Source organism: Hyaena hyaena, unplaced genomic scaffold (assembly GCF_003009895.1).
Source record: "Hyaena hyaena isolate Hyena2069 unplaced genomic scaffold, ASM300989v1 scaffold_138, whole genome shotgun sequence".
NCBI lineage: Eukaryota > Metazoa > Chordata > Mammalia > Carnivora > Hyaenidae > Hyaena > Hyaena hyaena.
The window spans coordinates 2,806,019-2,833,996 of NW_024080770.1; the positions used below are offsets into that span (position 1 = coordinate 2,806,019).

General features: G+C 35.3%; 1 protein-coding gene across 3 annotated transcripts in view; it reads left to right on the plus strand.

Annotated features, from left to right (window-relative positions):
• Positions 1-27,978, plus strand: part of ATAD2B (ATPase family AAA domain containing 2B) — a 162,955-nt gene that overhangs the window by 53,282 nt on the left and 81,695 nt on the right. For all 3 annotated transcript variants that reach the window (XM_039238342.1, XM_039238343.1, XM_039238344.1), the window contains 5 exons: positions 1,009-1,120; positions 4,131-4,246; positions 6,045-6,219; positions 10,119-10,207; positions 23,882-24,041. In XM_039238342.1, the coding sequence (XP_039094273.1) occupies positions 1,009-1,120; positions 4,131-4,246; positions 6,045-6,219; positions 10,119-10,207; positions 23,882-24,041 (652 nt within the window). The remainder of the gene's footprint in view (positions 1-1,008; positions 1,121-4,130; positions 4,247-6,044; positions 6,220-10,118; positions 10,208-23,881; positions 24,042-27,978) is intronic.

Here is a 27,978-nt window from a genome sequence, read left to right on the forward strand (position 1 = left end):
AAAATGTAAGAGAAAAAAGTTTATTTTATTTGTTTATTAATGTTTATTTATTTATTTCGTGAGAGAGACAGAACAAGTGGGGAGAGGCAGAGAGAGAGAGAGAGGGAGAGAGAATCCCAGGCAGGCTGCGCATTGTCAGCATGGAGCCCGATATGGGATTTGAACTCACAAGTTGTGAGATCATGACCTGAGCCGAAACCAAGAGTTGGATGCTTAACCACCCCCAGGCACCCCAAAAATCTAAGTTTAAATAAGATAATGTAATGTCTACTTGATCTGAACTATTCTGATACTTGATTTGGAAATATATTTTTAAGGTAAATTAAGATTCAGAAATGTCTGTGAAAAGTGCATTCATTTTAGAAGTTCTACTTTTTTGAGGCTATTTATGTCATCTTTTGGTAACTATCCAAGGTTAAAAGAGGAAGTAGATTATTTTCTTAAGGGTAATAAAATTAAATAATACAGTATAGGATTTTAGGTGGCTAAAGATCTGTCTTAAGGGAATTAAACAGAAGATAAAGGTTAGCTCTAAAGATGTGATCTAGAATTGGTTACCTTTGAATTAAAGGAAAAGAAATTTCTTTAATCATGTAAACTGAGTAGACATACCCCCATAATACCTGAGGAGAACTTGAAATACTATAATGAAGTTTGAGTTTATTTAATGCTGTATATTATATCCATATAGTAGGTCTGTATTTCATGTTTGTTTGATATTAAATACCAGGTGTGTTGTTTTCTAAGTTGGAATAGGTTGGGTTCTTTGGACAAATAAGTAGTTTAATAATCTTGTTTGCTTTGTCTAGTGAATAAATTTAGTTTTGGTCTCTTGAAAGGAACTTAGGAAAAGTACTTTAAAAATATGAAATCCTTTGTTATTTTATATTTTGTTATTTTCTGGGTTTTGAGAAAATTGAAAAAGGAAAAAGATGAAATTTACACTTATTTTGACCTTAAAAATGTGAAACTTTTAATGGTCTCCTCTTGAATTTTTATGAATTTCAGATGTTTGCCTATGAACTTCAGAGCAGAAGATTTAGCTAGTGGTATTCTCCGAGAACGTGTCAAAGTGGGTGCAAGCTTGGCTGATGTTGATCCAATGAACATTGATAAATCAGTAAGTTTTGTAAATGTTTTTCTAGAAGTAACTTTTTTTTTTAAAAAATAAAGGTTGTTCCTTTTTCTAAAGCAACACACAATAAAAATAAAAACCCAGATATCATCATTAGTGTTTTGGAGCTTAGCATTCTGGTCATAGGTGATAATTAAGTCCCCCTCCCATTTCAGTAATACTGGTATATATAATAAAAAAATGGGTAGGAAGTGAGGCTGACACATATGTCAAGGCCCATAAACCATGATATGTAGTAGAGTATTGTGGAAGCTGCTTAGATTTCATGATCAGATTTACATTTTGGATGGAGCCCTCTGTCTCTGATGTAGTTGATGAATTTGAGGGAAGCAAGTCTGGTATTAGGGAGACTGGTTTGGACATACTTGTAACATAGTGATCTGGAGTAATGGCCGTTGAAGGGTAACAATGGAAAGAAGTAGGTGGATTTGATAGAATTCAGGAGAGAATTTGGTTTGATGGAATTGGGTGAATTTATTGCCTTTGGGGAATGAAGGGGAGAAACAAGTTGATTGTATGACCTAGGTTTCTTTTTTTTTTTTTTTAATGTTTTATTTATTTCTAGGAGAGAGAGAGAGACAGCGTGAGCAGGGGAGGGTCAGAGAGAGAGGGAGTCACAGAGTGAAACAGGCTCCAGGCTCTGAGCTGGCAGCCAGCACAGAGCCCGACGCAGGGCTCGAACCCATGAACCGCGAGATCATGACCTAAGCGAAAGTCGGATGCTCAACCGACTAAGCCACCCAGGCGCCCCTGTATGACCTAGGTTTCTGGCTTAAGTGACTGGGTGGGATCTTCTGTCTAATCTACATTGGTTAGAGGAACATTAGAGAGAGAATATGTTTTGAGGGGTCACGATGATTTAGTTAGTTGTAGACAGGTTTAGGTGTCCGTGGCACATCACAAATGGAAGTAACTTGTAGGAAATTAGTTATTTAGGTTTGGCATTACGGAGAACTATATGAGCCAGAAATTCAGATGTGGGAATATAATTCAGATCTCAAATATAAAAATAATTGAGATCACTATGGGGAATGGGTTACAGTACCCAGGGAAAGTGGGAAAAGAAAGCAAGATTTAGAGGACATGGTAGATACTTACTGTTAATAGAATATTTGTGTGTGGAGTATATGTTGGAATAGGTGACTGCACAATTAAGATTATATTTGATTTTTTTTCTTTGCTCCCATAAACCTTTCTGTATGACATAATTTAACTGATTTTCATATGAGAAGCTTAAGTTATCAGTGGAGTTGTATATATATTTGAAAATGATGGGGCGCCTGGGTGGCTTAGTCGGTTAAGCGTCCGACTTTCGCTTAGGTCCTGATCTCGCGGTTCGTGGGTTCGAGCCCCGCGTCGGGCTCTGTGCTGACTGCCGGCTCAGAGCCTGGAGCCTGTTTCAGTCTGTGACTCCCTCTCTCTCTGACCCTCCCCTGCTCACGCTGTCTCTCTCTCTCTCTCCTAGAAATAAAACATTAAAAAAAAAAAAAAAAAAAAAGTGAAATGTTAGCTATCTCCAATCTGAAGTCATAGGGGAAAGTATTTTAATGAGGACTTTATTTAGAGTATTGAATTCACAATCTCATATCTACTAGTGCATATTCTCAGAGGATCTTAATGATCATTGCTTGTTTTGTTTCCCACTACCTTACTCTCTTGAATTAGTTAACCTTCAATGTCTCTGCCATTTATTTAGAGTAGTATTTTTTTAATTTGATGTCATATACAAGAAAATACAATTTTTCTTATTTAAAGTCATTTATTTTCTAGATTACTTGTTTTTCTATCATAGTAACATTTTCATTGTGAAACATTTTCAAGTACCTCAACAGAATAAAAATACAAGGGAAGAAATCGGCCATAATATAGCAGTCAGAGGTGGTTACTGTTAACATTGTGGCAGTATTTCCTTCAAGCACTTTTTTCTGTACAGTATTTTACTCTACAAAATCTTTTGAGTATTTAAACTATTATGGATGGGAGGAATAATCTTTGTTGTTTCTTACGGTAGATCAGTGTTTCTTAAATCGTTTTTTCATTGTTGTCTCCTAAGGAGAAAAGTTAAATTTCTATTTAGATAAATTAGTATTAAAGAATGAGACTTGGGGCGCCTGGGTGGCTCAGTTGGTTTAAACATCCGACTCCTGGTTTTGGCTCAGGTCATGAACTCATGGTTTGTGAGTTTGAGTCCCGCATTGGGCTCCACACACAGCCCTTGGGATTCTCTCTCCTCCTCTCTCTATCCCTTCCCCGCTTGCTCTCTCTCAAAGTAAATAAATAAACTTAAATTTTAAAAAATAAGAAAAAAAAAGGAATAAGACTTGGGGGCACCTGGGTGGCTCAGTTGTTTGAGCGTCCGACTCTTGATTTTGGCTCGGGTCATGATCCCAGGCTCACGGGATGGAGCCCACTTTGGGATCTGTGCTGAGTGTGGAGCCTGCTTAGATATTCTCTGTCTCTGTCTCTCTCCCCGTCTCCTACTGTCCCTCTCCCCTACTCACATATGTGCTCTTTTTCTCTTTAAAAAAAAAAAAGGAATAGGATTTGGTTTTATAAATTTGAGCTTTGGAGGGTCACAAACCATTTTAGTAGCTAAGAGTTTTCACCCTACTTCTAAATACTGTCCTTGGGGACAATATTGCCTTTTCTGACAATGCATGTGATAGATGGTATTTTGAAAGGCACTTAAATTATTAGAGTGTAAATACAAATTATCATCTCTTATAGATGACCATTAAAGTGTTAGATTGGACATTAATCTTGTCCTTAGTTACTGGGAGATTAAAGAATGGTAGTTTTATTTAGCTGAACTGAAATGTAAACTTGAATTTTACTGCTGACTTTGTTTTTCTGCACTCCAAAGTGTAATTTTTTGAACTTTATGTTCATCAGTTCCTGCTGAAAGCATGTATTTCTGAATCATAAGACACTCTTAATTAAAAAAAAACTTAAATAGTTAAAAGTTTCATATTAAACTTTTTCCCTTCTTCCCAAGGTGCGGTTTGATAGCATAGGTGGATTGAGCCATCATATTCATGCACTGAAAGAAATGGTAGTATTCCCACTTCTATATCCAGAAATTTTTGAGAAATTTAAGATTCAGCCTCCAAGGTAGGTAATGTCCTGGATATTTATTATTGTTATTACTGTTAATCTATCAAATTTTAGTTAGTAAATGATTATAAATATAAATATTTCATATATATTGATTTGATGTGTTCTAGCAATGAGACTTAAGAATGAAATTTTCTTATTTAGGGTTCAAAGGCTGTGGTAGTAAGTATATTCTTGAAGTTTACATTTCAGCATTTAACAGTTGGGCACAAGATCTAAATCTCTGGGAAGGCCTTGAATATACAAGTAGATTGCCCAAATGAGTTTTCCTTAATTTGGCCTCCAAATAGCATTGAGTTTGATGCTGTAGGTTGTTTAGTTTTTGGAAACACAATTTCAGTTAAGTGTTTATGTGACTTGATGATGCTGGGAGTTTTGAATTGGAAGATTTTTTTTTTGATATCCATTTTTATGATCAGATTAATTGATCATTAGATAGTTAGCTAGGTAGCTATTAGAAAAGCTAAGAACTTATGTTAAAGGAAGTTGGGCAGAATAAAATATTCAAGATATACATATAGACTGTTATATTCTCCATCTCTTTCAGAATGTAGAAAATCTATTAAAAAGTCATTTCTATTTGAGTGGATTAAAAATATGGCTTATAATTCTACAGTGGCTTTTTAAAATCAAAAGCAATTTACTTTTTTTTTTTTTTTTTAAATATTTTATTTATTTCTAGGAGAGAGAGAGAGAGCGTGAGCAGGGGAGGGTCAGAGAGAGAGGGAGTCACAGACAGAAACAGGCTCCAGGCTCAGAGCTGGCAGACAGCACAGAGCCCGACGCGGGGCTCGAACCCACGAACCGCGAGATCATGACCAAAGCGAAAGTCAGACACATAACCGACTAAGCCACCCAGGCGCCCCAAAAGCAATTTACTTTTTGTAAGATATAAGTTGAATTTTAAAAGTAATTATTACTTTTTCCAAAGTCATTAAAATAGTATGGCTGTGGGAGAAACTGAAATAAAATGGAGAGAGTCAAAGTGTTACAAGTAGAGAGTAATCTTACTTCTTAGGGATGAACAATTTTGTATATTCTTTATAGGGCTTGTTTTATACGTATATGTGTATATTAAGTTTAAACTTTGCCTGTATTAAGCACATATAAACATTTAATATAAATAAATTTATTTAGTAATGCTTTTATATAACTTTTTTCACTCTACAGTGTATTCTAGACCCCTTCCCGTACCAATAATGTATTATTCTTTTTGACATTTTACTAGTATTTTGTTTTATCGATGTAACAGTATATTTATTTGTACTTTACTGTTTTTTAAAATTTTATTTATTTAACTATTCTCCACACCCAATATAGAGCTTGAACTCACGAGCTCAAGCTCAAGAGTTATGTGTTTCTCCAGCTGAGCCAGCTAGGTGCCCTATCTGTGCCTTATTAATAGCATTTAGGTTTTTTTAGTTTTTTCACAAATTAGAATTGATCCTCTTTTCAACATTCATTTAAAATCTGTATTCATAATATTTTGAGTTTTTCTGTATAATTCATTCTAAGATGTGAGATTTCTGGGTCATTGGGAAGACACATTTAAAATTTTGGTTTATCTTCCTAAATGGCTCTCTTTGATTTTTCCTACCAAAGTTTTGTTGTTGAGAACATCCTTGAATCCTGTCAGCAAAGTGAAACTTGTCTATGTACTACAAAAAGCTTTCTCAGTATCTAAGAATTATCATATATGCATTAATAAAAAATTATGGGAGATACATCCTTGTGTATTGGTTATTGGTGGTGATGATAACATTACCTTAATTCTATTGATTCTTTTTCCCTCTAGGGGCTGTTTGTTTTATGGCCCTCCTGGCACAGGTAAAACCTTGGTTGCCAGAGCATTAGCTAATGAATGCAGTCAGGGAGACAAAAAGGTGGCTTTTTTTATGCGAAAAGGAGCAGACTGTCTGAGCAAGTGGGTTGGTGAATCTGAACGGCAACTTAGGCTTCTTTTTGATCAGGTAAGTGAAATCAGCTAATATGAGAATAATTTCTTTAAAATAGAATATTTAGGGGGCACCTGGGTGGCTCAGTGGGTTAAGCGTCTGACTTCAGCTCAGGTCATGACATCATGGCTCGTGAGCTCGAGCTCTATGTCGGGCTCTGTGCTGACAGCTCTGACAGCCTGGAGCCTGGAGCCTGCTTCAGATTCTGTCTTTCTCTGCCCCTCCCTTGCTTGCGCAGTGTCTAACTCTCTCTCTCTCTCTCTCTCTCTTTCTCTGGTATAAACAAACATTAAAAAATTTTTAAATAGAATACTTAATACATTTAGTCTGTAAAAATAAGTTGTTCACAAGGAGGCATATTTCCAATCAGTATTTTAGTTTAGGTTCAATAATCTGAATTTCTAAGGTTTAGATACATTTAACAGCAGTTTTACTACTACTAATTTAAGGTGTTTCGCAAAACATTTATTAAGGTGGCTGCTAAGCATATAGTACCATTTTAGGTGCTTTTGAGAATCCTGGGTATATAACATAATATCATGAAGCTATAGTCTAATTGAGGAAATAGAACAGGCATAGAAATCTCACAGAGCAGTGCATTATTTTCATGAGCTATAAAATATGGTACTGGAAGAATTCAGTAATAAATGCTTTAAAAAGGCAGGATTAGGTGACTGAATATCATGTAGGCAATCTTTTTTTAAAATCACTATTACTTTAAAAGCATTATTTCCTAATACTTAATAAAACTTAGTCCTGGGGTGCCTGGGTGGCTCAGTCGGTTTAGTGTCCAATTTTGGCTCAGGTCATGATCTCACTGCTTGTAGGTTTAAGCCCCGCATTGGTCTTTGTGCTGACACCTCAGAGCCTGGAGCCTGCTTCCGTTTCTGTGTCTCTCCCTTTCTCTGCCTCTCCTATGCTCATGCTCTGTTCTGTTTCTTAATAATAAATAAATGTTAAAAAAAACAAACAAACTTAGTCCTGATATAAATTCACCTTTGGTTATTTGAACTAGTGAAGGAAGTCATTCATGTTTGACAACGCAGCTTCTATTTTGTACCATCTAAGGAAGTTACATGAAATTAAAAGAAAGCTTTCAAAAGCAGGTTTTAAGCTACCAGTACTTAAGTTGATGTGTTTCAAAGTCTTTTGTAATTGGTAAAGCACTTCAAATATTATTTTTAGTTAGTATGAAAAACTGCCATGTTCTAGATAATGTGAGTAGAAAGAGGTATGGGGTAAAATTTTGCCTTCAAGGCATTCAGTGTCTATTGGGAAGTGAAACCTGTAGTCAGTCTGCTTTAAGAGTATGTGTGTATGTATGTATGTATGAAAAATTTTTATGTCACCTGCATTATACTGCAACAAAGCTGTTTAAAATAAAAAAAATTTTTTTTTAAATGTTTGAGAGAGACAGAGCATGAGTAAGGGAGGGGCAGAGAGGGGGAGACACAGAATCTGAAGCAGGCGCCAGGGTCTGAACTGTCCGCACAGAGCCTGACGTGGGGCTCCAACCTATGAGCCGTGAGATCATGACCTGAGCTGAAGTTGGATGCCCAACCAACTGAGCCACCCAGGAGCCCTGATTATTGTCTTTTTAAATGAAATAGTCCACATTATACTAAGTTGACATGATCTATGCGATCTATGCACTAAATAAAATGAAGGAGGTATTATATATTGGCTAAGAGCTTGGTCTTAGGTATTAGCAAAATGTTTAACATCTGACTTTATTATTAAGTATATAACTTGAAATAAATGAAAACATCTGATTTTAGTTGCCTCTTTTATAAAACAGGAAATAATACTAATCTCACTGGATTACTGTGAGATTTCACAGAAAAAGTATATAAAGTGCTTGTCATAGTAAAGGGCACAAGATATACTATACTTTGATATTGTAATTCTGTGAGGCTGTAGTTCATGTATTTAAACAGCTGATCAAATCTCTGTTTTTTTACTTTCTTCAAAATATTTATTTATTTATTTATTTAAGTAATTGATATATCTACCCAGTGTGGGGCTTGAACTCACAACCCAGAGACCGAGGAGTCGCATGCTCTACTGACTGAGCCAGCAGGTTCTCCTATTCTTTCTCTTAATATATAATTCTAGTCTTAGTAACTTTTTCCCCCCAAACCTAAGTTTTATGGTTGAAATGCCCTTTATTTTAAATTATTAGAAAACACTGGATGTTTAATGCATATCATATCAATTGGAGAAATGCGAAATTTGTATCTTGTTTTCAGAAGGTTGTCCTTCCTATGAACTAAGAATTTGCTATAAGTAATTTTGAAACATAAGTAAACTGTATATATTCGAGTAAATTATATAACATAAAGACTTTTCATTTGTAATCTAGTATTTATTAAATCAAATTAAGTTCCTGCTACATTTAAGATTTCAGTGAAAAATCAACAACTGTGAAAGTAATGGAAAAGAACTCATGAGAGTTTTGTTTTTAATACCAGAGTAGGGAGAGTTTTAACTATCAAAGAACAGATCCCCTACATAAATTTTACTTTTAGAATCTGCATTGAAACAAAATATAAGCAAAACCAAAAGATAAATGACACCCCTTGCAGAAAAATATTTGCATTTCCTTTCACAGAGAGAAGTCTAATTTTTAAAATGAATGGCTCCTAGAAATCAGTAAGCAAAAGACCAATGATCCAATACAAAAATTGGTAAAGATCTGAACAGAACTTCATTTAAAAAACAGTATAAATGACTCTTACAGATATGAAAAGTGCTCATTTTTATTGATAGTAGAGGTAAAAATGAAAATGAACCGAGATATTTTTTATCCTAAAATATCGAGAAGTTTGATGATAAATTGTTGGTGAGGTTTCTTAAATATTGGTGGTTAGAGGGTAAATTGGTAGATCGGTGGAAGGCAATTTGAAAATCTCTAACTTAATTAGAAATGACGTTTGCTTTTTGAACCACTTTTAGAATTTCGTTTTTTTTTTTTTTTTTTTACTAAAAAGAGCCTAGGGCCATCTGGGTGGCTCAGTAGGTTAAGCATCCAACTCTTGATTTTGGTTCAGGTCATGCTCTCATGGTTATGAATTTGAGTCCTGCATCAGCCCCATATGTGTCAGTGCAGAGCCTGCTTGGGATTCTCTCTCCCTCTCCCTCTTTCTCTCTGTCTCTCCTTGCCTCTTCCCTGCTTTTGCTCTCTCTCTCTTTCAAAAATAAATAAATAAAAACTTAAAGAAAAATAGCCTACATGTCCACACATAAGAGACTAGTTTAATTATGGCACATCCTTACAGTAGGGCATTTTGTAGCTGTTAATAAAGAATGAGGCAGATCATTGTGTGCTTGTATGGAAGCTAATTAAAACATAATTTTCAGGGGCATCTGGGCGGCTTAGTCTGTTGAGCATCCGACTCTTGATTTTGTCTCAGGTTGTGATCCCAGGATCTTGGGATCGAGCCCTGAGTTGAGCTCTGTGAGGAGTATGAAGCTTGGTTGAGATTCTCTCTCCCTCTCCCTCCCCCCCCTTTCTTCCTCTCTCCTTCCCTCTCCTTCTCCTGCATGCCCATGCTCTTTACCTCTCTCTAAAATTAATATATATATATATTTACATTAAATAGACTGTTATTTTGTAAAAGCAATGTGAATAATGTGTTTAAAATGCATTAAGTAAAATACTATGTTTAAAAGTACATTTTTGTGTACATATATAAATGACACATGGAAGAGTAAACAAAGTGGGAACTGTAGTTGTCTACTGGGAGAGGCCTTGTGGTTGGAGACTGGGTGGTAAGGAGTTTTCATTTTCATTGTATATTTCTTAGTTGCTGTATATTGTAGCATTTGCTTATATTATGTATTAAGAAAATACAATACTTAAGTGTAAAAAATGAAAACCACGATAAGTAACATTTGTTTTCTTTTTATACTAGGCATATTTGATGAGACCTTCTATAATATTTTTTGATGAAATAGATGGATTAGCTCCAGTTCGCTCCAGCAGACAAGATCAGATCCACAGGTGATTTTTCTTAATCTGATTATGTTGGATTCTTTTCACTCATTGACACAGTAGTTAGCCTTAGCCTTTGCATAAGTGCTAGGAGGCTTGTAAAATGTGAACTGTGTCCTTGAGGAAGACTCCTTTGACTGAGCTCAAGGGTGAGCAAACTATAACCTGTGGACCATTTCTAGCATTTTACCTGTTTCTGTCAAGTTTTATTGGAACATATCCATGTTTGTATCTTTTGCATGGCTACTTCTGTGCTACAAGAGGAGAATTGAAGGAGTAGTTGTGAGAGAAAGATTGTATGGCTTGCAAAGTTTACATACATTTACTTTCAGGCCCTTTACAGAAAAAGTTGCCTGATCTCAACTTAGCATATTTTTGAAATTTATCTGTGTCATGTATACTAATATTTTGCTCTTTCCCATTTCTGAGTAGTTGCCCTTGGGAAGGGAGGGAGGGACAAAGAGTGAGAGAGGGAGGGAGAGTATGTATATGTACCACAATTTATTTATTTGTTAATCCAGCTGATGGAGATTTAGTTCACTTCTGTTTTTGGCTGTTATGATACTACTACTATGAACACTTGCATACACAGTTTCGTGTGCACATTTGTTTTCATTTCTGTTGAGTAAATAAGAGAGGAATGGCTAGATCCTATGGTAAATGTATGTTAAAATTGGCATTGTTTTCCAAGTTTGTAACATTTTATGTTCTTACCTATAATATATGAGAACTTCGGTTGCTCCTCATCCTTGCCAACATTTGGTATTGCTGTTCTTATTAACTTTAGCCATTCTAGTGGATTTATTTTGAGAGAGAGAGAGAGAGAGAGAGAGAGAACTAACAGGTGTGCAAGGGAGTGGGGGAGGGGCAGAGATCGAGGGAAAGAGAGAACCTTAAGCATCCTCACCTGTGGCTTGATCTCCCAAACAGTGAGCTCATGTCCTGAGGTGAAATCTAGAGTCGGACACGTAACTGACTGAGCCACCCAGGCACCCCATAGCTTCCCTTATTATGATTACTAATATATTTTTTTATTTTTAGCTTCCCTTATTATTAACATCTTTCACAGGTGGGTACATTTGTTACAGTTGAGGAGCACATAGTAACACATCATAATCACACAAAGTCCATAGTTTTACCTTAGGGTTCCCTGTTGGTGTTGGACATTTTATGAATTTGGACAAAAGCATAGTGACATGCGTACATCATTATCATATCATACAGAGTATTGTCACTGGCCTAAAAATCCTATGTGCTCTATCCACTCTCTTCCCCCTGCCCTTGGTAACACAGGTTTTGCTTCATAGTTTTGCCTTTTCCAGAATGCTATATGGTAGGAATCATATAGTACATAATCTTTACCTGATTGACTTCTTTCACTTAGCAGTATGCACTTAAGCTCCCTCCATTACTTTTCTTGGCTTTTGTTTGCTTGCTTTGGGTTTAATTTCATTTTCTCCCTCAGATAATTATAAAGGAAGCTTAGATTTTTTGATTGAAACTAATTCTTTTCTAATATAGGCATTGAAAGTTGTAGGTTTTCTTTTAAATACTGTTTTAGCTGCATCCCACATTTTTTGATCTATTGTATATTTATTGTCATATACTTCAAAATAATATCTAATCTCTCTTGTCATTTTTTTGACAGAATGATTATTTAGAAAATATTTTTTTAATGTTTATTTATTTTTGAGAGAGAGACAGTGCACGTGTAGGGGAGAGGAAGAGAGAGAGGGAGACACAGAATCCAAAACAGGCTCCAGGCTCTGAGCTGTGAACACAGAGCCTGGCGTGGGGCTCAAACTCACGGACCGCAAGATCATTACCTGAGCCAAAGTCGGATGGATGCTTAACTGAGCCACCCAGGCACCCCATACATAATGATTATTTAGTAGTGTGTTGTTTGTTGTTTAGTTTACAAGTTGTGGGTTTTTTTTTTCTGATTATCTTATTATTTCCTTCTAATTTATTATGATGATAAATTTTTTTTACTGAATTTCATGGCATCTAGTCATTCTTTTTTGTTGTTTTATTTATTTTTGAGAGAGAGAGAGAGAGAGAGAGAGAAAGAGCATGCACGTGCGCATGAGGGGCAGAGAGAGGGAGAGAGAGAGAGAATCCCAAGCAGGCTCCGTGCTATCAGTGCAGAGCCTGACAGGGCTTGAACCCACAAACCATGAGATCATGACCTGAGCTGAAATCAAGAGTCAGATGCTTTACTGATTGAGCACCCAGTTGCCCCAGCTTTTCATTTTTAAATATATTTTCATCTTTTTGCAGTGTAGACTTCTCATGCATTTTGTTTAGGATATTTCTTTTATTAATTTATTATAATAATTTCTGTGTCTTTTTATTTAGGGTGTTTTTTAAATAGATAATGTATAGTTGGGTGTTTTTGTAATCTGACACATTTATTTTATTTTTTTTTAATGTATTTATTTCTGAGAGAGAGACAGCATGAGCAGGGGAGGGTCAGAAAGAGAGGGAGATACAGAATCTGAAACAGGCTCCAGGCTCTGATAGCTGTCAGCACAGATCCTGATGCGGAGCTCGAACCCATGAACATGAGATCATGACCTGAGCTGAAGTCAGACGCTTAATGGACTGAACCACCCAGATGCCCCTATAATCTGACACATTTAATTTGACTATGTATTCTGTAAATGTTTCTGTAATTACTGACATGTTTTGATTGGAGGACAACCAGATTTTCTATTTGTGTGAGTTGTTTTTCTTGTCTGTTTCTCCTTTCTTGCCTTAAATTTTTTTAATGTTTATATTTGAGAGAGAGAGCATGCACATGCACGTGTGCAAGTCGGGGAGGGACAGAGAGAAATGGAGACACAGAATCTGAAGCAGGCTCCAGGCTCTGAGCTGTCAGCACAGAGCCTGGTATGGGTTTTAGACCCATGAATTGTGAGATCATGACCTGAGCCAAAGTCCAACACTTAAGTAACTAAGCCACCCAGGCGCCCCGCCCCTCCTTTCTTGACTTTTTAAAAAAGAAATTTTCAAGTGTTTTAGACTCTTCCTTTTTACTGTTGATTTTTTATTTATTATTATTTTAATTTTTTTAAAGTTTATTTTGAGAGAGACAGAGACAGTGTAAAGAGGGGAGGGGCAGAGAGAGAGGGAGAGGGAGAATCCCAAGCAGGCTCCACACCATCAGCACAGAGCCCAATATGGGGCCCAAACTCCATGTTTGATATTTATTTAATATCAAACCATGAGATCATGACCTGAGCCAAAACCAAGAGTTGGACGCTTAACCAACTGAGCTGCTCAGGAGCCGCCACTGTTGATTTTTAAAAAGCTGCTTTATTGAGATATAATTGATAAACAAAATACACAATGTTTATGCAGTATTGAACTTAAAGAGTACATTTGACATATTTTAACATGTATATACCTATGAAACAGTAACAATAATCCAGATATTGAATATACCCATTTCCTCCCAAAATGGGCGTTTATATTTCATGTGACTATTTAAAAAAATTTTTTTTAACATTTGTTTATTTTTGAGACACAGAGCATGAGTGGGGGAAGGGGCAGAGAGATTAGACACAGAATCTGAAGCAGACTCCAGGCTCTAAGCTATTAGCACAGAGCCCAAAGTGGGGCTTGAACCCATGAACTGTGGGATCATGACCTGAGCCGAAGTTGGATGCTTACAGACTGAGCCACCCAGGCATGCCCATATGACTGTTGATAAAGTTAAATTTATCATCTTGATTGTTAGCTATTTGTCCATCTGTTCTTTGTTCCATTTTTCTCCTTTTGTTCTTTCTTCCTTCAAGTCAGTGAATTTTTTTTAAATGTTTATTTATTTTGAGAGAGTGTTAACATGTGGTCGTGAGCAGTTGAGGGGCAGAGATCAAGGAGAGAGAGAATCCCAAGCATGCTCTGTGCTGTCAGCTCAGAGCCAGACATGGGGCTCAGTCTCATAAACTGTGAGATAATGACCTGAGTCGAAATGTAGAGTTGGATGCTTAACCAACTCAGTCACCAAGGAGCCCCTGAATGTTTGTCTTTCCTTTTTATTTCTTTTGTTAGCTTGTTACTGTTTATTATTTTCATGGTACCTTTAAGATTTATAGTATATTGCTTTCCTTTGTCATCATCTACCTTCAAGTGACAACATGCCATTTTACATATGGTAGAAAACCTTAAAATAGTATGCTTGCATTTCTGCTTTCCTGGGATTTGTGCTATTGCTGTCATACATTTTTTACATCATACAATCTTTCGAAGAGAGTTAAATAATAATCCTAATAACCATCGTCGTCCTTAAAGATTTAGTTGATGTAGTTACCCGTTCTGATGTTCCTTATTTTGTAGCTATTTCCATTGGATAGGTATTTAGATGGTTTCCAATTTGGGCTATTAGGAATAATGCTGCTGTGAACATTTGTATGTATGTCTTTGTGTACACATATGTTTTCATCTCTTGGGTAGATACCTAGGAGTGGAATTGCTGAGCTGCATATCTTTTTCCTCTGCTTTTAATTGTTGTTTTCTGGTATATTGATGGTTTTGTGCAGTTTGTTTAATGATATTCCTTGTTAGAGTTTTCTCCATTTGTTTTTTTCTCATTCTTGGATTGATCTCCTGACATATGTGAGCTTCTAGTTTTCATCATAGTTTTAACATTTTTGGCCATTATTTCTTAAAATATTTGTCTGTCTCCCTTGTTTTTGTCTCTCTGGTCCTGTGTCCTCCAATTACACTTATAAGTTGCTTGATCTTGTCTCACAGTTCACTGATGATAAGTTAATTATGATTTTTTTTAAAATTATTTTTATAGGTAATCTCCACACCCAACATGGGGCTTGAGCTCAACAACCCCAAGATCAAGAGTTACATGTTCTATCCACTAAGCTGGTCAGATGCCCCTAATTTTGCTTTAAACGGTCTCTTTAATATATCATTTTGGGAAGTTGCTTTGCCCTTTTAGTCAACTAATCTTAAGTGTCTAATCTGTTCTTTGTCTGCTTCATTATATTTTTCGTCTTACATGATTTTATTTTGATCTCTGTAGCTTCTGTGTGGGTCTGATTTGTATCTTCTGTAGAAAAATAAAAGAAACTTTTCAACATTTGGAATCTTGTTTTAATGACTACTTTAATGTCCTTATCTGCCAGTCCTAACATCTTAGTTTGGGGTTGATTATATTTGATTAATTTTAATTATACACAGTATTTTCCTGCTTCTGGCAGTTTTTTGGATGCCATACATTATAAGTTTTGCCTTGTTGAGTCCTAGGTAGGATATTCTTGAGTTCTTTGAGGCGACACTGTTAACTTGAAAACAGTTTGAGTCTTTTGAATCTTGCTTTTAAGAGTTGTTATGTGGATCTGATGTAGTCTTCAGTGTAGCTAATTATTCCCCACTAATGAAGCAGGGTCCTTATGTGTATTATACAAAGTGACCTGTGAATCCTGAGGTTTACCAATCTGGCTTGTGGTAACTGGCACTATTCCTGGTTCCTTGTGAATATAAAATACTGTAACTTCTAGTCCTTTTGGGTGTTTTTCCCCTAAGCTGTGAGTGATTTCCTCACCTGCATGCAGTATTTAGCTGAAGTCTGGAGAGGCCCTGTGCCTATTTCCTACGTTTTCTTTCATTCAGTAGTTTCTTCTCTGTTACTCTTTTTGGTGAACTATAAGTCCTCTTTGGGACCTTGGAATCTGAGCTTTGTCTTTTCCACTTACTGAGTCAGCTGATTCCCACCAGGATTCCATGTCCCCTACATTACAGCCTAGAAGTAGAGAGCCATTAATTGGGTCATTGTTCCTGTGCTTTATAATATGTGGTTTTTCTCTTGCTGCTTTGAATATTTGCTCTGTAGCTTTGGTTTTTAACAGTTTAGCAGTGATATACAGTAGTATGGATTTTCTTATTTGTGTTTTTATCATGTATCTGCTAATTTGTCTTTTTTTGTTTTCAATCTTTGTATCTCTTCATCTTGGGTAATTTTTATTCATCTTCAGTCATTACCTTTTCCTTTGTCATGTCCATTTTGCTGTTTTGTCCAGCCAACACATTTTTTAATTTCAGAAATTATTTTTCATTTGTAGAATGTTTTTCATTATATTTTCTAGTATGATTTTCATGAATTTAAATATATTTTGTTTTTACTTCACTGAAGTTAGTGACAGTTGCTTTAAAATCCTTTTGTGTTCGCTTCAACATCTGGTTTCATCTCACTGTTAGGCCTGCTTAATTTTCTTTTCTCCTGAAAACATGTTGCGTTGTTTTTGTTCTTCATTTGTTGGGTGATTGGATTATATCCTGGATATTGTTAATGTTAGTTTATGAAGGCTTTGGATTTTATTATTTTCCTTTTAAGAGTAGTGTTTCCTTTGTTTTACAGATAATTTTCTGTTTTAGGCTTGAACTAAGGACTGTTTCATGGCTGGCAGCTTTGGTCTCCTTTCAAATCTTTTATCTGTAGCTGCTCTTTTTACCCTGTGCTGTTCTTTGTTTTAGGGGTCATTTAGAGATGTGGGTAGGTAAAGTTTAGAGATGTCTTCACTGGCTCTTGCCCTTGTGAGCACACAAGAATCCCCCACATTCTTTAATGGTCAACCTTCTCTTTTCTGAACTCGAGGTGGAAGGTTAAGGAATTTCCCTACATCATCTTCCTCTCCTGTCTCTCTGTACTTAGCCCCATGCTGAAAGCCAGAGAGGGGAGCTTGCTTTCTATATGTTCTCCTTTTCTCCACGTGACCATGGACTTCCAACAGAGTCTGTGTATCTCTTTTTACTCACCAGTTCCTTCAAGTATATGTCTATGTATTATTATGTACAGGTTTTATAGTTATTTTCTGAAGTAGAATAAGGGATCTTCTGGCAGAGTCTTCATCCATCAAACCTGGAAGGGGAACCTTTGAGAACCAAGTATGCAAGTTTTAATTTCTAGAGTAATTACTAACAGAAACATATTATAATTTCTAAACTGTTAGTAAGGAGGCAATAGAATAATAAAAAATCAATCCAAATGCAATGAACAAGGGGAGGGGAATCATAGAACTAGTCTGAGAAACAGCACAACATATAATTGTAGGTTTAAACCCAGTCTTATAAAAATGACATGAAATGTAAAGGGAATAAATGTTGTTTTTATTATTTAAAATTTTTTTCTTTTAATGTTTATTTTTGAGAGAGAGAGAGAAGCAGCATGAGCAGGGAAGGGGCAGAGAGAAGAGAGAGACACAGAATCCGAAGCAGGCTTCAGGCTCTGAGCTGTCAGCACAGAGCCCGATATGGGGCTTGAACTCACAAATTGTGAGATCATGACCTGAGCTGAAGTTGGATGCTTAACCAACTGAGCCACCTAGACGCCCCCTTTAAATGTTTTTTATAAAAGACAAAGATTGTCAGACTCAGGAAAACCAAAATTCGATGACATTTTGTTTATAAGAGACATATCTACGTGTAAAGATATAGAAAGATTCTAAGTAAAATGGTGGGGAAAGGCATGGAAAACGTTAATCACGAATATTCATAGCAATGTTATTCATAATAGCCAAATCATGGAAATAACCCATATGTCTATCAACTGCTGAATGGATATGTAAAATGTGTTACATCCATACAATGGAATATTATTCAACTTTGAAGAGGAATGAAATTCTGACACATGCTACATGGGTGTACCTTCTACAGGTACATGTAACATGAATGAACCTCAAAGACTTAATGCTGCGTGAAGTAATTTATACATAAAAGATCACATGTTATGTGGTCCTATTGATATAAAATGTCCAAAATAGTCATTCATAAAATGGCATGAAAATATGGCAAGTGAATACTATCAGGAAGCTGCCACAGCTATATTAGTATTAGAGAAGATAGACTGTAAGGCAGAAAGCTTTATTTTTTATATATATAATAATATATATATATAATAATAATATATATATAATAATGTATAAATATATACATTATATATTTATATATAATACATTTATATGTATAAAGAGGATCAACTTATAATGAATAAAAGCTTCAGTTTATTAGAAGATGTAACAATTCAGAATTTATAATTCCCTAATGACTGTTTCTAATGATATAAAACAAAAATTGACAGATCTGCAGAGTCAGATTGATAATCAATGTGAGAGATATGTGCCTCTCAGTAGCTAAAAGACCAAATGATCAAAAAAAAAAAAAACAACAATAAAAACAAAACAAAAAAGTTAATGCCCTATAGATTATTTGAACAACCTTATTTTATATTCTAGTTGGTATGCTTATCAGAGACAAATACAGAATGAACACTGTTTTCAAACATACACAGGATTTATAAAAATAAATCATATATTGTGCCTTAAGTCATAACTAATTTCCAAAGTTTAGTAATATACAAAATATAAGAAACAAATAACAAAAAGATCTAAGCAGAAAATTTTGTTTGCTGTTAAGAACTGTTATTCTAATTCGCTGTTATTAGTAAACAAAAAAATAGCAAACAATATGAACTTGAAACAAAGACATACAGATATCAAGGGTTGCTTCTTTGAAAAAACTAATAAAATTAACAAACCTCTGGCATGATTGGTCATGACAAAAAGGAGACATTGATATGCACTATTAGGAATGCAAAATGTGATGTGTCAAATTCTTTAAGTATTAAAGGTTAAGAGGATAAAGGCCTGAACTTACGAGGTAAATGTATTAAACTTTTAGGAAAAAAATCTACGTGAAAATCTTCATGATTTATATATGAATGTTCATAGCTGTTTTGGTAATAGTCCCAGATTAGGAACAATCTGCATGGCTATCAACACGTGAATCAGTAAACAAATTTTGGTATATCCGTATAATGGAATATTGCTTACCCATAAAAAGGAACACACTATTAGTAAACCATTAGTGTGGTGAATCTCAAAATAATTATGCTCAGTGAAAGAATCCAGAAAAAAAAAAGAGTATTTCTTGTATGATCCCATACATATAAAATTTTAGAGAATGCAGGCTAATCTGTAAGTAAGAACACAGATCAGTGGTTCCTGACGATTAGATAGAGGTCAAGGAGGAGCAGTAGGGATAGATTACAATGGGACATGAAGAAGAGCAGGATGGATAAATTACTTAGAGAGTGATGGTAGTTTCACAGGTGTATATACATTTCAAATCTTACCCAATTATATACTTTAAGCATGTTCAGTGTATTATATGTCAAATATATCTTCAAAAGACTTAATTAAAAAGAAAAACTTATGTAGAACACTATTAAGAAAGTTAATTGGAACCCAGTTTCATTCATGAACATGGATATAAAACTCCTAAACAAAATAGTAACATGTGACTTCTAGAAAGCTTTAAGAAGGATATTACGTCATGACCAAGTTGATTGTATTTCGCATATACAAGGTTTGTTTAACATGAGAGAAATCACGTAAGGTAAATTTGTCACATTGTCATATTAGTGAAAAATCATATCATCTCAACAGATGTGTAAGAAATGTTGGATGAAATTTAATATTTTGATAAGATCATTCATCTTAGAGAATGAAGAAAATCAGGTATCTATAAAAACCTATAACAAACATACTTAATGTTGAAAGATGAAAACCGTTTTTTTTAAGATGAAAGCTTTTAATATGAGGAGTTATAAGTATGGCTGCAGTGAACAATTCTGATCAACACTACATAGATCCCAGTTAGTGTAGTCTGGCAAGATAAAACAATACAAGGTGTGTGTATTGAAGAGGAATAAACAATACTGTTGTCATCTGTAGGTGATATAATTATGTGTGTAGAAATTCCATAGCTATCTCTAGATAACTTTTTATACTAATGAGTATCTTGCAAGGGTAAACCAATCATTATAGAGAATTTTATTTCTCTCTGTACCAGTTTCCTGTATAAAAATGCAGAATTACTATTTATAATCTCATTCAGAATAGAAGAAACTAGGAATAAATTAAGTTCCATATACATTTTTGGAGGGAAGAGCAAAACTCGATTTGGAAACATTAAAGGAAGATAAAATAAATGGAGAGAAATACCATGTACATAAGTTGGAAGACTGCATATTTAAAAGTTGTTTGTTCTTCCATATTTATCAATAGATTCAGTATATCAGGATCAGTTTTTTTGGGGGCGGAATTTGACAAAATGATTCTGGAACTTTATATGGAAATAAAAAGGACTAAGAATAGTGAAGACTTTTGTGGACGAACAAGGTGGAAGTATTTGCTCTTCTGGTTATTAAGGCCTCTTAGGATTAAGGTAATTTGATGTTGGTAGAAGTCTAGACAGATAGACTGATGGAACAGAGCCAGAGCCATATATAAAACTATACATATATAGATGCTTGATTTACAATAAAAGAGACTGTGCAATACTATTGGGAAAGGATGACCTTTTCAATAAAGAATGCTGGGAGAATTTGGTATCTGGTGAAAAAATTGGACCCCTCTTCACACCATACAAAATAATTCCAGTTAGTTTTATTTAGATCCATATTTAAATTATATAAATGCTTTTAGAAGATAGTGTAGGAGAAAGGGTTAGGGGAGGCAAGTAGCCCTCAAATATAGTGTAAAGTAGTTTGGACTTTATTTTGAACATCATAGGAGTTACTAAAGGATTTTGATCCAAGGGCTGGTCATTTGATTTTTTTAAAGAATACAACTATTGGTAGAATCTAAGATAGGTTATAATTCTGTTTCTGGCCATGTTTGAGACTTTGTCTTCTGAAAATCCTTGTAGAAAACACTTTAAAATGTTGGTAAGTCTTAAACACTTGAAATGCCTATCTGTGATTGGAATGTGCTAAGGAAAAATTTGAGGTAATAAATATGAACTTACATTTCAGGGTGCTTATTGCATTCTTTATATCTGAAGTAAGACACTTAGGTCATTAATTTTCTCTTATTTAATTAGAAAAGAACAAGCATGTGATACCTGGATGGGTCTTATTGACATGACTGGATAGTGGTTGGAGACCAGGGATGCTGTTAAATATTGCATAATGCAATATTATCTAGTCTTCGAGAATAATGAATTATCTAGTCCAGGGGCACCTGGGTGGCTCAGTAAGTTAAGCGGCCAACTTCAGCTCAGGTCATGATCTCTGGGTTTGCGAGTTTGAGCCCCACATTGATCTCTGTGCTGACAGCTCAGAGCCTGGAGCCTGCTTCGGATCCTATGTCTCCCTCCCTCTCTACCCCTCCCCTGCTTATGCTCTGTCTCTACCTCAAAAATAAGTAAGCATTAAAAAAAAATTAAAAAAGAACAAGCACAAATCCTTTATATACATGTACACTGGATATGTAGCATTTTGATTCCATTTATAGTTTTGAGAAACATTTAGAACAGTTTATTTGGAAGTGAGAATGATTTCTTTAACATGTTGAGCATATTGGAGAAGTTATTTCTGGCAGGTGTGAGTAGTAGAATAAAGGGATGTAAGCGAGAACAGTTGGAAAACACTAGGAAGACTTTTGTTACTAGAACTGTGGTTTTTGTTATAATTGGACATGTAACAATTTTATTTATTCAGAAACGTTTAAGTCATAGTTTCTTTTTTTTTTTTTTTAATATTTTTATTTATTTCTAGGAGAGAGAGAGAGACAGCGTGAGCAGGGGAGGGTCAGAGAGAGAGGGAGACACAGACTCTGAAACAGGCTCCAGGCTCTGAGCTGGCAGCCAGCACAGAGCCCGACGCGGGGCTCGAACCCACGAACCGCGGGATCATGACCCAAGCGAAAGTCGGACCCTTAACCGACTAAGCCACCCAGGCGCCCCTTAAGTCATAGTTTCAAAAACTAAAATATGCACAAGATGATTTTGAGTTGAACTTAAAATAGTCGGCATTATAAAGAAATTGTCTGAAAGGTTAACAGTAATGCACATGTAATTCTTTTTTTTTTTTAATTGTTCATTTATTTTTGAGAGAGAGAAAGCACAAGCAGGGGAGGGGCAGAGGGAGAGGGAGGGAGACACAGAATGCAAGCTGTCTGCTCTGAGCTGTCAGTGCAGAGCCCAGCCCGAGGCTTGAACCCATGAACTCAGGTCAGATCATGACCTGAAGTCAGACGTTTAACGAACTGAGCCACCCAACTCTCCTAATGCACATATAATTCTATAGGAATTCTAAACATCATATATAATCCTATATATTGAAACAGATTTTTATATTTCTTTAAAAAGTTTTTATATTTATTTTAATTAATTAATTTTTAGTAATCTCTACACCCAATGTAGGGCTCAAACTTGTGATGCTCTACTAACTGAGCCAGCCAGGCGTCCTTGTATTTCTTCTTAAAAACAGCTTTATTGAGATAACTGTTCATATATCATACAGTTCATTTAAACCACATGTTCAGTGGCTTTCAGTATATTTCCAGAGTTGTATAACTGTCACCATAATCAATTTTAGAACATTTTCATCTTCCCAGAAGGAAAGAAACCTTTTAACCTTTAGCCATAACTCTCCAGTCTCCTCTTCATCCCCCTTAAACCCTAGGCAACCACTAATACACTTTGTATTTCTATAGATTTGTCTATTGGATATTTCATATAAATGGAATCATTTTATATGGGGACTTTTGTGACTGGCTTTTTTCAATTAGCACAATGTTGTCAAGGTTGATCCGTATCATAACATCTATTAGTACTTCATTTGTTTTTATTGACAAGCTCTATTTTATTGTATTGATATGCCACATTTTATTTATCCATTCATGAGTTAATGGACACTTGAGTTGTTTCCACCTCTTGGCTATTATGAATAAAGCTGCAGTGAACATTTTTGTACAAGTTTTTTTTAGATATTGCTGGATCATATGATCACTCTATGTTTAATAGTTTAGGAAATTGTCAAACTTTTGAAAGGAGGCACACCATTTTACATTCCCATCAAGTACTGTGTGAATGTTCCAGTTTCTCCACATCCTTGCCAACATATACTATTATCTGTCTTTTTTATTATAATCACGCTAGGGGGTTCAAAGTGGTACCTCATTTGGTTTGATTTGCAGTCCCTAATGATGGGCCCTTTAATATCTTATGTGAAGAAATGTTTATGTAAATCTTTTGACTTAAAAACTTTTTTTCTTGAGTTTATTTATTTTGAGAGAGAGAGAGCAAGAGAGCACATGTGGGGGAAGGTCAGAGAGAAGTAGAGACAGAATCCATAGCAGGCTCTGTAACATCAGTGCAGAGCCTGATGCAGAGCCTGATCTCCCAAACTGTGAGATTGTGACCTGAGCCGAGATCAAGAGTCAGATGCTTAACTGACTGTGCCACACAGGTGTCTCTCTTTTGGCTATTTTTAAGTTGGGTTAATTTTCTTTTTATTGTTGGGTTGTAATTGTTTTTTGTATATTCTGGAGCTTCAACCCTTATCAAGTATATAATTTGCAAAAATTTTCTCCTTTAGGTTGCCTGTTTACTTTTCTTGATTGTGCCCCTTGAAGCAGAAAAATTGTTAATTTTGATGAAATCCTTATCTCTTTTGTTGCTGTTTCTGTGCTTTAGGTGTCTATTAATGTATTGTTTGAATATGTTCAAAAATGATTTCTTTACATTATTTTGCATTAAGTTTTAGTCATGTTATTGTTTTATTAACATTTAAGACTGATAAAGTTTAGTAGAAGCAGCAGTTTTTACATTTTTTTCTTTCCTGTTTTTAATTTATAATTTTGTCCGGAACTTTTGTTACAGCTCTATAGTATCAACCCTCCTTGCTCTTATGGATGGATTAGATAACAGGGGTGAAATTGTTGTTATTGGTGCTACAAACAGACTTGATTCTATAGATCCTGCTCTCAGGAGACCGGGTCGTTTTGACAGAGAATTCCTTTTCAACCTGCCTGATCAAAAAGTAAGTTTCTGTTTTCAACGTGTTAGGATTTATTTGTGATCCCATTATCAAGCATTAACGCACTTGGATGGTGATATTTTATGAATTTTCATTTCAAAAATTTTGTGCTTATGGAATATCTTAGTTAATTCTCAGAAAAAGCTTGTGGTTATTGAATAATTTAGTCTATTACTATTAACAATTATTAGAACACGTATGGCTTTTAGGAAAACTCTTGATTAGGTTACTAAAATGCTTACTTTAGTTCTCCAGATTGTAGTAATTATCTTGGATGGCAGGTTATATGTCTCCAGTTAGCCAAAGTAGCTTTGTTCTCATAAAAATAATGTTTTCAGAATATTAGTGAGCTTATGAATAAGAACCCAATGTGCAAATTTTCGTAGAAATGACCATAACATCATATTTAATTAATGAGCAGCAAAAGTTATTCATTATAGTGTATTTTTTTTAAAAGAGTGTATAATTACACAACGTATTGGCATTGTGTAAAATGTTAATTAATATACAAGTTTTTTTCCCTAATTCTGCTTGAAATTTTTATTATTCTGGTTTGTCCAGTTTATTCATTGACTTGTCTCTTCACGAGGATCTCAAGTTTGAGAGGGAGAGATATATATAGAGAAGATACTATATTTGACAATGTAATTGTAATTACATTTTTACATATAATAAAATAATTACATGTAATTAAATTTCTATGTAATTTAACATTTTAAATAAGCCTAATTAAAACATAACACATACCCATACAAATATAACCTAAAGAAAGAAGATACTATTTATGAATATATAATATACACACATGCACATTTGTAATTGTTGCATAGCTTTGATTTAGATCTCCATATAAAATGCCTGGTTTACATACACAGATGTGAAATGCTGTGATTAGTAGGATGGTGTAGAAGACTATGGGGAAATGAAGTCAATGGTGCTACTGTGTAGAACAATTAATACTTCAGTTTGAAATCAGTCTGCACATCAACTAGTAGTTGTCTCTGTTTTGGACTGTCTAACTTAGAGGCTTTACTTTGGTACTGAATTTACCTAACTTTATCAGGATAGGAAACAGCGTATACAGCCTCAGTTTCATCACCCAAGTGCAGCTTCCAGGACTGTATCAATGTGTAGAGGTGTGCTTAGGTATAGGGACAAGGGTAGAAGTGGGAACAAGTCTATTTCAGCACAGGGAAGCACCAGCTATCTTTGGAACATCTTATAGTCCAAGCACATCTTTTAGGCTCTAGCATAGGTGGGGAATGTGTTTAGTTCTGAGACATAGCCCGTGTTCATTTCGGCACAGGAAAGCCATTATCCGAATTAACCAAGTATCTTCAGTTTACCCTAGTCATGTGGATCTCAGTCATGTATGCCAGTCACGATACTCACACTTCAGGTACAATCTATACAAATCAGAGATTTAACAATAAACCAGGACTAGAACAGCACTGTCCAATTGAATTTTCTGTAATGATGGAAATGTTCTGTATTTGCATTGTTCACTAAGCAATGTCCAGTATGGTAGCCACTAGTCACATGTGGCGTTTGAGCTCTTGAAATGTCACTAGTATGACTAAGGAACTGGGTTTTAAAATTTTCTTTAAAAATTTAAATACAATAACCATATGTAGTTAGTGGCTTACCATATTGTATGGCATGGATCTCAACATAGTTTTCCATGTTAATTTTAACTTTCTACATTTCAAGGAAACTACTTTGAGACCTAAACCTAAGGTCATTTTTCTTGGTCTGTGTCTATGGAAAAGGCCTGAACTAGCTATTTTTGCTTAGATAATGTTTAAAGTCATGGATTATCAAGATTAGATGAGATTATCAAATCCTCTGTCCTAGGGCATAGTCAGTAAAGTAAGAGGAAAACTACACGAGTAGATTCTGGAAGCCAAGTGAAGAAAGTAAAACAATGAGAAGCGTATGACTGATTTGTCAGATGCTGCTAAATTAACTCGGATGAGGACAGAAAATTGACCATTGTATTGATCATTATGCTGGTCATTGGTGAACCTGATGGGAGCAAGTTGATTTAGTGATGGGTGCAAAAAAGCTTGTCTGGAGTATGGTTATCTTAAGAGAATAGGAGGGGATGAACTGGAGATAGAGAATGAAGGTAGGTTTTTCAAAGAGTTTTGCTCCAAAAGGGTGCAAAGGGTTGAGGTGAGGTGATAAATGTCGAGGGAATTGGAGGCAAGAGAACCCGTGTTCTTAAAAAAGCTGGGACAGTTATCCACTAGAGAAGGAAATTTTGGTGATGAAATTGAGAAACAAGAATTACCACAACGTGTCCTTAATAGGCAAGAGGGGGGACAGTATTTACTATATGAGTGGTGAGAATGATTTTAGATAGGAATTGGATAGTTCTTCTGTGATACTAGGGAGAAGACAGAGTATTATGGGTACATATGCCAACAGGTGGACAGAATTGGTGTGAAAAGTCTTTTGAACTTCTCTCTTGACTGCTTCGGTTTTCTTAGTGACTTAGGAAGCAAGGTCTGAATGAGAAGCTAAGTGTGAAGACAGAGAAACTGAACTAGTTTGCTAGGAGATAGCCTTACTGAATGGTTTAGGGAAAGAGTGAGGGGAGCGTTAAGGATCCATTTGGACATTCATTTAAAGCAATAGTCTGTCCATGTCTCATGTTAGTCCTGTAGTTTGGGCAGTGGAATATCATGATTCCTGTTGTTTGACCAAGTAAAAGTTAAAAAAAAAAAAAAAAAGGAAAAGGAAGCTCTGGTTCTTACAACTTTTGGTAATTTTGTTAACCCTTTATTAGCATAAAATAGCACGTACCTTCTTGAGGCAGCGATGCTTTTTAATTTTTTTTGTTTTTTTTCTTTATTATCATCAACACTCATGATTGTTACAGGTGTTCTTTGTATTTCTGAATCTTGAAAAATGAGAGCTTGAATATGCCTTTGACTTTTTTTTTTGGTTTGAGAGAGAGAGATGGAGCACATATACGTGTGCAAGCAGGAGAGGGACAGAGGGAGAGAGAGAGAGAGAGAGAAAGAGATTGAAAATCCCAAGCAGGCTCCATGCCCAGAGCAGAGCCCAACGTGGGGCTCAATCCCATGACCCTGGGGTCATGACTTGAGCCAAAATCAAGAGTTGGATGCTCACTTGACAGGTGCCCCTTTAACTATTAATAGTAGAGGAAGCTACTTTCTAGTAGGGAAAGCCATGTAACTTTTATACACACACACACACACACACACACACATATGTAGAGAGAGAGTGTGTGTTAAAGTACATAATGAAGCATTTCTGATTTAGTTAAATTCTTCTATTTCTTGTTTTTATGATAGAGAAAGGAGACTCTGATTGATTCTATAGAGAAAGAGCAAGGCACTAAATGTCTTAGAGACCGGACAATAACTTTTGACCTTAGGTAATTTCATTTCTCTAAACCTTTACTTATTTTGTAAAATGACAGGGTAAGAATAGGTATTTTTTGTGGTATCTTCTAGCTTAAAATTTTTTTTAATGTGCTTCTGATTCTATGAGGGTCTTCACTAAGTGGTGCCTGTGCTGCGAATGAGGCCAAATAGATCTCTTAATGTCATCTTCTGGAGAATATAAACTCTCAGGATGATATCTTTTTGGACCTTGATGTTATACTTTTTTGGTATATATTCAGGCAGATACTTCGAGTTTGAAGAAAATAAATGTCACATCATTGCTTTATTTTGGGTAGCTGAACTTCTAACTTAGAACTTGGAATTAGAGCAATAGCTATTGATAATCAAATTTTATCAACTTCAAAAAATTTTTTTAATATTTATTTATTTTGAGAAAGAGAGAGAGAGCGCGCGCAGGAGGAGGGGTAGAGAGAGAATTCTAAACAGGTTCTGTTCAATCAGCCGAGAGCCCTATGTGTGGCTCGATCCCACAAACTGTGAGCTCATGACCTGAGCTGAAACCA